An 11,014-nucleotide genomic window follows, 5' to 3' on the forward strand; every position below is an offset into this window, starting at 1 on the left:
AGGGCTCCGGAAGTTTCGACCACCTGAGGTTCTTTAACGTGCACTGACATCGCGCAGTTACACGGGCCTCCAGAACTTCGCCGCCATCGAAATAAGACCGCCGCGGCCGGGATCGAACCCGCGTCTTTCGGGTCACCAGCCGAGCGCCGTAACCGCTGAGCCGCCGCGGCGGCTCTCGGTAAAAATGAATCATCATTTAGCCCTCCTTTCGTGAAGGCTATCTTTATCACCTTAAAATGGATTTCTACTACACTACACAAGTTTTTGTCTAGGACACAGCGCAGGGTCACCGGTGTGCCATTTAGCCTCCTTGTTATAGGTGCAGAACTATGAGTTCTGTAAAAAAAAAAGAACTGAAAATAAAGCGCGCGCACAAGTTGTTGCGAGAGGTCTCCCTTTATGCACCAGAAAAGCACTCGTCACATTGCTGTTCTGCGCCGGCCAGAGACAGCTGCGCATTCCAAAGTGTTAAGAAAGAGAAAGCCTATAGCACAACCGCCGCCGCCACTGCCATCCCTATGCGCAGTCACCGCCGTTCAGTGGAGGCTCATCGACCACCCCGCGACACTCCCGGCACGTTGCTCTGGATGACCGGCTTGTAGCCGTTGTCGTCGGCCGTGTACTCGGTGTTGACGAATTGGCCGTCCTTGTGCACGATGCCGAACGAGCCGCGGCGGGCGCCCGACGCGTCGCTCGACTCCTCGTGGAAGTGGCTGTTGCCCTCCGGGTCCTTCACCTCGTAGCGGAACTGGTACGATCCGTCCGCAGACTGGAACCGAAGACGAGAACTGTTATCGCGGGACACCCTGGTGCAAGCACGCGAGTAAGTGAACAGCATTTTCAATCCCCGAAATCGGTGGGGATAGACAGGCTTGCGTATGCTAGAGGCTGTGGCGGTGCAAAGACGCTAAACGAGGAGTAAATTCTGGCTCATGTGCCGCATGCACAGGCACGTGCGCACACGGAGGAAAGATGCGCAGAAAAGCTATGACTCTCTATCTACACGTAACTATGAATGTTCCCATGCACACTACAGCACACAAATTGCGCACAGAACATACAGATACGCCCATGCACGCGTTAAAATATACCGGGTGTTTCATCTTACGTGAGCCAAATTTTTTTATAAATGGGCCTTTTTAGGTATTAAGACGGCTTCTGTGGCACAATAATACCGGCTTTGGCAGACATCAGAAAACATGTAAATGATTTTAACTAGTTAGCCGCTTAACTAATTTCTGATAATAAACTTTCTATTACAGTTAGGCTACTGGTTGTCATTAGAGACTTGTAGGCGGTCGGTAGTAAAATTCATATCAGTTTTTTTAATTTCGAAAACCCGATTACCCTCGCCGCTGTGGCTCGACTAAATTTGGCTTTTTTGACTAGTTACGTGCACTGGTGGGGTTGCTTTGCCTGTATGCTTTTGAAAGCGCGTGCAGTTTCTCCTCGTTCGCAGTTTAAACACGAGTCCACTACTTCCCATTCTGCGAACTTTCAGTTTCATATTTCACGTAAGGACGACACTGCAAATGCTACTGCAGCAGTCAGCGCACTGCCAGCGCAGCGGCGATCGTGACTGCAAAGCGCGCAGCAATGGCGTCGATGAAGAAGAAGATCATGGCGTCTGCCACGCGCGATTTTGCAGATGCGGCGCGCCTTCCGTTAGAGGTCAAATCTAGGAGCCTGATGACTTTCAGGCTCATCATCGGAGGACAAGAGCGTTTAGCTCTAAAAACAACGTGTTATCGTGGCCTATTAGCGTTTTAGCTGCGGCAATGGCAAGGACAAAGTCGGCTGGAAGGCTTCAGAGCGACGTAGGCGATTCCGTTCCCGCAGCCTCATCCACAAATTCAAGCGAGGCTGCCATACATGGCCTGTGCTTCCATTTGTCTATCCCCAAATATTACTGAATTTGAAATTCACTATGTACGCAGACGACATTAATCTCTGGATAAATCAGGGCAGCGACGCGGAGATATAACTACCTCTTCAGGCAGCAGCGGATATTATCGGCAACTACGCAGCAGAAAGAGAGAGCTCGAATGCTCGCCGGAAAAGTTGGAGATTTTCACATTCAACGACAAGAAACTGAGGAAAAAGCCACCTTCGAAATTCCAAATCTAAATGGGGACAGACAGGTACCCGAAGTGCAAACAATCAGAATCCAAGGCCTACACATGCAGTCGAATGAGCAGAACACAATGAACATCAGGAACCTGGAGGAGCATACGATGCAGACCCTCAGACCCTCAAAAGCGTAACAAGTAAGAGAGGGGCCTAAAAGAGAAAAAAACTATTCAGGCTGATACAGGCCTTCATAATCAGCAGAATCAGCTACGCCACGCCGTACTTAAATTTAAAAGCAGCAGAGAGAAACAAGATTGACATTTTCATAAGGAAATGCATCAAGAAAGTATTGGGGCTGTCCCTATGCGCATCTTCGGAGAAACTCCTACCCCTCGGGATGCGCAATACTTTGGCAGAATTGGAGACGCAGTGCAGATATCACAACTAGACAGGCTAAGCATAACACATGCGGGCAGAGCCACTCTAGCCAAAATCGAACTCAAAGCAGACAGGGGCATAGACGAAAGGGAGGAAATTAACAAGGAGAACAGGATCCGCCTTAGGATCCCTCTTTCCTAAAAAATATTACCCAGAACTAGCCAAAGAAAGGAGACAAAAGAGAGCTGAAGCGCTGGAAGGCATATACGGCGAAGAACCAAAAGAAACGGTCGCATTCGTAGACCCGGCACGAGACAGAAATACAAAACACATGATAGCCGTGGTGGTGGACGGCTGGGGAAACCCAATCACAGCCACCACCATAAGGGGGGCAAATATAGAAACAGCAGAGGAAGTTGCGATCGGGCTGGCTTGTGTCGGATCAAATGCCGAATATATTATAAGCGACTGTAAAGCTGCAATCCAATATTTCGGTAGAGGGAGGGTCTCTCCTCTCACAGCCAAACATTTAAGACAAAGAATATTGGACAGGCCAATTAATATAATCTGGACACCCGCGCACGAAACTGCCCGTGGCAACTGCTCATGAGCTGGCTCGAGATCTTTACCACCGAAAAGCAGAAAAAGGCCCTCACCTCGAGAACCACGGAAGAGAAGGGCGACAAATATCATATAAAGAAATAATTCAGCACTACAGGCAACACCGCAGGCGACTTCCCCCGCCCAGTTTGAAGCTTAATAATCAGCAAGCGGTGGCGTGGAGACATCTTCAAACAGGCGTCTACACCCCCCCCCCCCCCCAATATTAATTAAACATATTATCCTGTAACTTGAGGATGACAAATGTAAGAAATGTGGAGCGAGAGGAACCTTCGACCATATTATTTGGGAATGCACACAATCACCAGGCAGGGCGAATAAAATACATAGTAGAGGTGCCTGGGAGACCTTGCTGCGTAGCCCGGACCCTGAGCACCAGATCCTGACCATCCGACTTGCTGAAGAGGAAGCCGCGATTCAAGAAATCCAGGCCAGCATCTGACGCGGCGACCCTGTCCACTCCAATCCCTCCTGGCCCTCATCTCTCGGCTGAGAATAGTCTTTCACTCACTCTATCACCAAGGAGAACAATACTGGAATGTTGGGGCCAAACCTTCAAACTGTGGGAAATTTTCTTCGCTTGCCATTTTTTCTTTTAGTCATAATATAACTTTCCTGGCCAGCCTGACCTTGTCCTACCTTTTGTTCTAAGAATTTACCTGCGACTTCATTTCAACACATGCGTCTCTCAAGATACATCATCATTTCATGCATGAAAGGAATACCTCAAATCAATTGGTCATTAAAATTATCTCTCTGTCTCTCTATGGCTAGGCTTTCAAGCTCGCTATAAAGAGATTTGCTTCTAGGCAAACCAGGAGTGACTGTGTCCGTCGACGTCGGTCACGTCCCGTAAAGTTCCAAACAGTTCACTTTCTGAGTGTTTGCCAAACATGCCTAATGTTGCTCCATTTTTCACAGAACCAAATCTCTCTACTATTACCAATTTCGCACTGCTTTCCCGGCGACGCTATGGGCAAAGTAAGCGTTGAGGTCTGACATCAAACGTCAGCGAGGCGACACGTACCTGCTGAGCGCGCACCACTGTCACAGCCGCAACCAACAGGAGGAGCAGCATCACCGTCTTTGCCTTCAGTGGAGAGAAAACAGCAGCAATAAAACATTTTGACAACTCGCTAAGAGGTCTGCAGGAAGTGAATTAGGTTTTTTTGAAGCAAATAATAGATATGCAGACAGGAGGCCGTCCACCACCTTGAAATGCACAACGCGATTGCGCAAATAAGCCTAAACTTCAGCGAGGCTCGGCTGACAAGCGCGCTTGCATCACGAAGTAATTCGCAAGACTACAGCCAAGTGACCTTGGTAGACGGTTTGTACCCAGACTTTATTAACGGCGCAGAAATTTCATCTCACTGAGAAATCGCGGAACGGGCAACAAGGAACGTTTTATCAGAATTTCTTGCCACCATGAACGGAGCGCAGTTATGCTACAGACGAGTTTAACAAGTTTGGGTGGGTAACATTTCGGAGTAGTATTTGCTTTCTTCACGGGGGTTTAACGCCCCATAACAACTCAGGCTATGAGTGCCGCCGTAGTGGAGGGCTGCGGATAATTTCGACCACCGGAGGTTCTTTAACGTGCACTGACATCGCACAGTACAGCGGCTTCTAGAATATTGCCTCCACCGAAATTCTACCGCGAAAGCAGGGATCAAACGCCCGTCTTTCAGGTCAGCATCCGAGCACCATAACCATTGAGCCACCTCGGTGGCTTCCAAAGCACTATTATTAAAAAACACTGAGCTCTCAGAAAATGTCACAGTAGAGCATCGCTCAACATCCATTCCTAGACGACCATTCAGGCTACTGCAAGAGCGGTGTAATGTGACTGCGTAATGGCAGTGAAAAATCGTTTCTCGCAGTGATCTTACCTTAAACTTCCATGTGCTGTGCAAGGTATAACTTTGTTAGTCGCGAGCGCTTTAGGTCTTTTTTTCTGTTAGTGCGGCACTTTGTCGTTAGTAACGACGACTAAGAGATTAATAATCTGCGGGTTAAAAGGAGCTGTGTGAAAATCGCTATGCAGCTAATACTTCCAGACGATAGCAATCGCGACTGGCAGTACGCTAAGCGAGAAAAACTGCTAGGGTTTTGGCAGCAAGATGTGTTGGTTACACCGCACAGTTTTTCCCCACGCTAGCTTTTCTCTTAGATGTGACGCTCTAGAATGACGTCGCCTCCGTGCTCAGTGACCTGACCTCCTGGGGCGTCTCTGCTACCTTACGTGTTAAGTGCGGACTGCGCATGGCACTACAGCACTATTATTTCCTGCCGGCGTGCCTAACCTTAGTGAAATATTTGTTCAGTAACTCATTATTGCGCAAGACTGATCGCATGTATGAGCAATTAACGGCGATTCATCAGTACTTAGTCATAAAGCAAAGTTCGAGTTTAGGACAATAACATTATAATTTCTACACTTACTCGTGATAATTTTCATCTATAGAGCCTTAGAGCACTACACAAAAATCATCCAACTTCAGTATATTATGTCCTCTGAGCAAAACGTAGATAACAGATAACGGGATCAAAAATGAGATAGTACACTTAAGCTGTGCCTTATGGGTATGACGCGATAGTTTTAATGGGCTCATGCCCATGTATGCAGGATTGGTCATTCTGTACCTAACATTCATAGATTCCTGGGAGTCCTCACTCCACTGCTGGAGCCGTGGTGCAGCGGTTAAGTGGTGTGCCACTGACCTGCGCTAGCAGGTGCTGCCGTCGGTGGGGCTTGTGCGTCCCTGGTTGCTCCTCCCCAGCAGCCTCTCACGAGCAATCATTAATTTATGTACCACCTGCCACGGTGCGCCGTTTCCTCAAAATCCGTTTGGCAGGTTGCGATGACGCCATAATTTTACGGGACCTAGGTGGCCAAGCTGCTTCCTAGGTTGCTTCTCTGGGAATTTTTGTTGGATTTTTTGCTCACGGTCAATGACGCCGACGACGATGCCGAATTTTATGCAACACGAGCTCCTCAACGCCATCGATTTAAAATATTTGCAATAGAATTGCCTGCATTGCAACTGCCGAGTCCGATGGCATTTTGGCCGCTTTCATGGTGCAGCCACTCTGGAGCATGCGCAGTTGCTACTAATTAAAAGTCCTCATTAGTAAGCGCCTTCGAGGTTTCACGTGCTTCGTTTAATGAGTTGAAAAACATAATTGTGATATTAAGCTGCTGCCTTTTAAAATGTCCTTTATATCGTTTTCGACCCCGCGAACTTTCTTATAAGTTGTTTAAAGGTCAATTCTTAGTTCATAAACGGGTAGGTAAGCTAATCAGGAAATCACAGGTTATCGTTCATAGGAATCAAACTCGAGGTTCCTTCTCGCTATATTATTTATTATATGTTTGAAAACTATAACTCACGCTACGTGAATAACCTTCTGATGAAACAAGACGCTATTTCTGATGAAGCATGCGTGGCGACAGCTTTGTGCTTCCAGTTTTTTAGCAGAATGTTAAGCGTTTCATGACTGTGATCGCACCAGCATTCCTCCACTGTTGTAGCATAATAATGATCAAGACCCGCTGCTGGTGACTACGTTAGCGCTAGTTTTGCGCCGGAAGGGCAACGCAAAGCCATGCTGTATGGCTCTAATTACCATGCTGCGATGACACATTTGTTGACAAAAATCGCTGAGGCCGTCAAATACCTCACTCCTCATAACTTAGGTGGGTTTTGTTGCAGAAAGCATTAAAAATGTTGAGTTTCTGTATGCCAAGCACCGAATCGAGTCGTGACTCTTCAGGCGCGCTGACAAGAGTTTGGCACAAGCAATAGCTGCACTGAGTGAACGCTTCCGTAGCACTTGACGGCCTATACTTAGGTTCCTCCCTATATAATTCCAAAGGCCAAAAAACGGCAACTGAAGAACCAATGGAAACGATTGGGGAAAAACTTCCGCCGAGAGGGACGTACTTATCAGAAAGAACAAATACATGATGCCAATCTAAGAGCCTCCATGCGGCAACAAACATGTGCTGGTGCGTCAACAGTTTACGCGGAAAAATGAGCGTGCCTGCAAACTTCTACAAAAGCGCAAGTAACATGGCTCACAGAGTGTTGCAAAAAGCAATTAAGTATGGGTAGAGCGCACACAGCTATCGGTTTTCTGTTACAACGATAAATAAATGAAATATTTTTGTCAGGTAAACAGGGTCATTGTGTTGTTTATGCAAAGGGGAAATTGATTAAAAGAGGAAACCACAAGGCGTCAACGAAGCGGGGATGGGGCTCTTCGTCATATGGCGCAGGAGGACGTGGGATTGGGTGTACTTAGGAAGTCTTTGTCGGGGCTGTGGTGCAGCTATTTTCACTTCTTTGCCCACTGGATGGGATAAAAGTCTACGATCTCTTCTCTTTTCCTTCTCATCAAATACAAAAAAGGTTTGTTAAATGAAGGCTACCTAAATTTTAATGTCTAAAGAACACTTTCTAGAAACACTTCCCGTCATCCAGCTAGAATCAACAAGAAAGGTAAACCGTCGCAATGGTACAACTTATTCTAATTGGGCTATGCTCTTTCTACGGTTTCTACAGGAATGGTTGAACTCCGAGCCAAATTTCAGTGGCAATCCTGATTTACAAGCGCGCATTACTGCCTTATTTTCATTTCAATCAGACGATTGTTCAAGATTACAAGTCCGCATCATTTGTTCTCGTTGGGGCCTCAAACACGCTTTTAAGCTTATACGTCAACCACAATACGCATGGCTAATTATTTATCCAAATGGAATCTAATGGACCGAGTGAAGGCCCGTCAGAGGATGCATACAAATCTATTTAACCCTGACGACGACAGCACCAACGGCAAACGCACTCGAAACAAGGCCCGAACCAAGCCATCCCTGATCAGCAAGTCTTGATCTCGCCTCTGAGATATCGAACACGAGCCCTGACCTCCTGCCGGTAGCAGCCATCGAACTGTGCAGCCGCAATAGATCGCATGCCTCACGTGAGCTGGCGGACCCACTTCGAGGCGCAGGTATGCAAGCAAGCGGCAGCGGCGTACGGTTATCCTCACCATGTCGAATCCCGTGGAAGGCGCACGCTGTGTTAGCACGGAGAAGAGAGTTCGCGAGAGGCTTCCGTCGACTGGCAAAGAGGCGGACGCGCCCGTCCCGGCTTTTATACGCGGCTCCCGTCCGTGTAAAACGCGATGTTCGTTTTCTCTTGCCCTGCGTGTTTTCTTTCGCGTACATGCGTCACCCTGACATTTCTGCCATCTCCAATGGCTGCGAGAGCCCCTCGTCCCGGCTTTGTTGGCAAGCTCGGTCTACAGCCAGCCGGATGATGGCAGCGGACAAACACAGCGCGCGCAATTACGACACACTCGCTGGGAAAACGCCCCTCCACAAAACCCCCGCACGCTCTGCGGCGAACTCTCTGCGAGCCAGAAGAAAAAGAAATAACGAAAACTGTTTTTTTTTTCACTTTGCTGTTCAAACAGTGTTCGGAACGAGAAATATATCAGCATATCAGCCTTTTAAGTTCGCATACACCACCAGCTCGCACCCCTGCCGATCGTCCTTCACCTTCAGCCAGGAAGCAGCGAGTGCCCAAGGCGTTCAAACATTCGGCAGAGGGAGAGAGTGGGCGAAATTACGCGTGACCAGCCATGATCGCCCCTTGCGCCCAAGGGTCGCTTGTGCGAACATTAGCTACGACCCGTAGGGGTCAAGGAGGAACTATCCCGGCGTTAGCCACTTTGCCGCCGCTGGCTGGTTTGGCCGTAAATCCTCGGTTGCTGATTGCGGGAGAGGAGGGCGATAGATATCGAGAACCGTGGCGATTGTATTTGCATAGGAGACGGAGAGACCTTTTAACACCGCGAGGCGGGCTTCGGGACCCCGATGGGATCAAGCACTGGGTCAGATGGCACGTGCTGCTTGGCAGGTGCGAGTCACCGAATGCTTGAGAAGGGAGCCGGACAACATGCCTTGTGATGGAGGGAGGAAGCGTCATGGCACGGATTCCAGGCGGTGGGCTTTCCTCGCACATATATAAAGACATGATGCGAAATAACGTCGCAACACGCCGGCGGCACCGAGTAGCGTAGCAGTAAGGAGCAACTTCGATGGCGCTTGTGTTACTGGTCGCAAACAGAAGCATTTTAGAGTACCATATAGGTAAATACCGAAAAAAACTCAGGGTGTTAAATATGGACACTAAGCAAGAATCATGCCTCGTGACAAGGTGAAACTCCTCATAATAACCTCATTTCTGGCCTCTACCTTATTATGCGCTGTATGCTTGTAGACAGCGTTATTTACCGTGAAGCCAAAAAAAAAATGATTTATTAAGCACTATTTCTTGTAGAGTTGGCTCCGTATCGCGTTTCGCTCAATCATCTTTGTAGTACTGTTTCCAGGCATTCTTGTTTGCGTGTGGCAGGTTGCGTGGGTGTAAGGGTACAAACAGGCTGCAAGCAATACTATCGGCTTTACATTATCTTCCTTTACTTCTTTTAACGCATGCCAAAATACATTGGAAAAGTTCGTAATTAAGCCTACTTTGTTTACTGTTCTGCTCTGTAAATAGCGTCTTTACTTACTCCCTTACTTCTTACTTCCTTACTTATTAAAGGGGTAAATATTCTGTAAACTGTTCTCATTAGGACACATCAAGCAAACACTACTTCATTAATAACTTTCACTCCGCGTTAAACCATTACGACATTTAGGCTAACGTCATTACAGCCCAATGTTGAAATAATATATCTGCAGTGGCTCAAATGCAAGATGCCACTGGGTCCGCAATCATAGCTTTAGCGGGTCTAGTCAGCAAGTTTCTGACAACTCTTGCCGCTAAAGCATTACGACATCGTAAAAATATAATTAAAATGCACTTAATCTCCGCAATTTTCGTCGCTATTTTTTTCTCGTAAAAATCGGACTTTTTTGCTGAAATGCACGTTCAGCACCTAAAAGCTCTCGAGGGGAGACGTCAAGCAAAATTTTTGATTATTGGCTAATGAACACCTTTTCGCGTCAAAGTTATATCAGTCCCCAGCCATTCCAGAACATGTCCAAAGAGTTTTATTCTGATCTCTTGAGAGGAAATCTAAAAATGCGAGCTTAATCGTCGTGGTGTGCTTCTCGGTTATCGGCTCGCGAACGCAAATTTCGAAACGAGATTACTCTGCTAAACAAAAACTTATCGGTCAATCGATACCCTTCCTGAAAGCATCGCTTCCACAGCTTCCCAGTACATGACAGCACTGGTATAGAGAACACAAACACAGGGTGTTCCATTCTATGCAGTACACGTTGATAAGATAATTAGAGAAAGCATTTATTTCTAACATGTTAGTTATATAAAATGCATGCTTGTAGTTACTTTTCTTGCCGGATCATCTTACCTCTAAATCGATGCTCTGTATTTATAACACAATCTTATTACACCAATTTTAATTATAGAAGTTGTCGAGGGTTTGACGAGATGCTTTCTAGTCACAGAATCCATACGGCTCCCGAAATGCAAACCAATCATTCTGCTTGGGCAGTGAAAGCAGTTGCTACTACCTGCATAGCGAAGAGGGAGCAAAAGAAAACTTTTAAGATACAGGTATTGAAGCTTTTGGTGCGAGTTCAGAACAACAATGGTTTGGTTTGGTTTGGTTTATGGGGGTTTAACGTCCCAAAGCGACTCAGGCTATGAAGGACGCCGTGGTGAAGGGCTCCGGAAATATCGACCATCTGGGGCTCTTTAACGTGCACTGACAATGTACAGTACATGGGCCTCTAGAATTTCGCCTCCATCGAAATTCGACCTTCGGGTCGGGATCGAACCCGCGTCTTTTGGGTCAGCAACCGAGCGCCGCAACCACTGAGCCGCCGCGGCGGCGAATAACAATTTTTCAAGCCTACTACTAAAGCTGCTTTCAAGACATAAGTTTTTAACATGTAATTGCAGCC

The 11,014-nt window shown here is 47.2% G+C and overlaps 1 protein-coding gene across 1 annotated transcript; it reads right to left on the reverse strand.

Annotated features, from left to right (window-relative positions):
• Positions 1–376: 376 nt before the first annotated feature.
• LOC144099390 (adult-specific rigid cuticular protein 15.7-like) lies at positions 377–8,231 on the reverse strand. Its single transcript, XM_077632641.1, has 3 exons — positions 8,122–8,231; positions 4,097–4,159; positions 377–769 (listed from the first exon to the last, which is right to left on the reverse strand). The coding sequence occupies exons 1-3, from the start codon at positions 8,122–8,124 to the stop codon at positions 548–550; spliced, it is 288 nt and encodes a 95-aa protein (XP_077488767.1). The 5' UTR covers positions 8,125–8,231; the 3' UTR covers positions 377–547.
• Positions 8,232–11,014: the final 2,783 nt, after the last annotated feature.

This window comes from Amblyomma americanum, chromosome 7, assembly GCF_052857255.1.
Source record: "Amblyomma americanum isolate KBUSLIRL-KWMA chromosome 7, ASM5285725v1, whole genome shotgun sequence".
In the NCBI taxonomy this organism is placed as follows: Eukaryota; Metazoa; Arthropoda; class Arachnida; order Ixodida; family Ixodidae; genus Amblyomma; species Amblyomma americanum.

Excerpts from the sequence above, each read along its gene's own strand:
- LOC144099390 (XM_077632641.1), bottom strand. Across the intron at positions 770-4,096 it reads CAGTGGTGCGCGCTCAGCAG|TCTGCGGACGGATCGTACCA; the intron begins GTACGTGTCGCC and ends CTTCGGTTCCAG.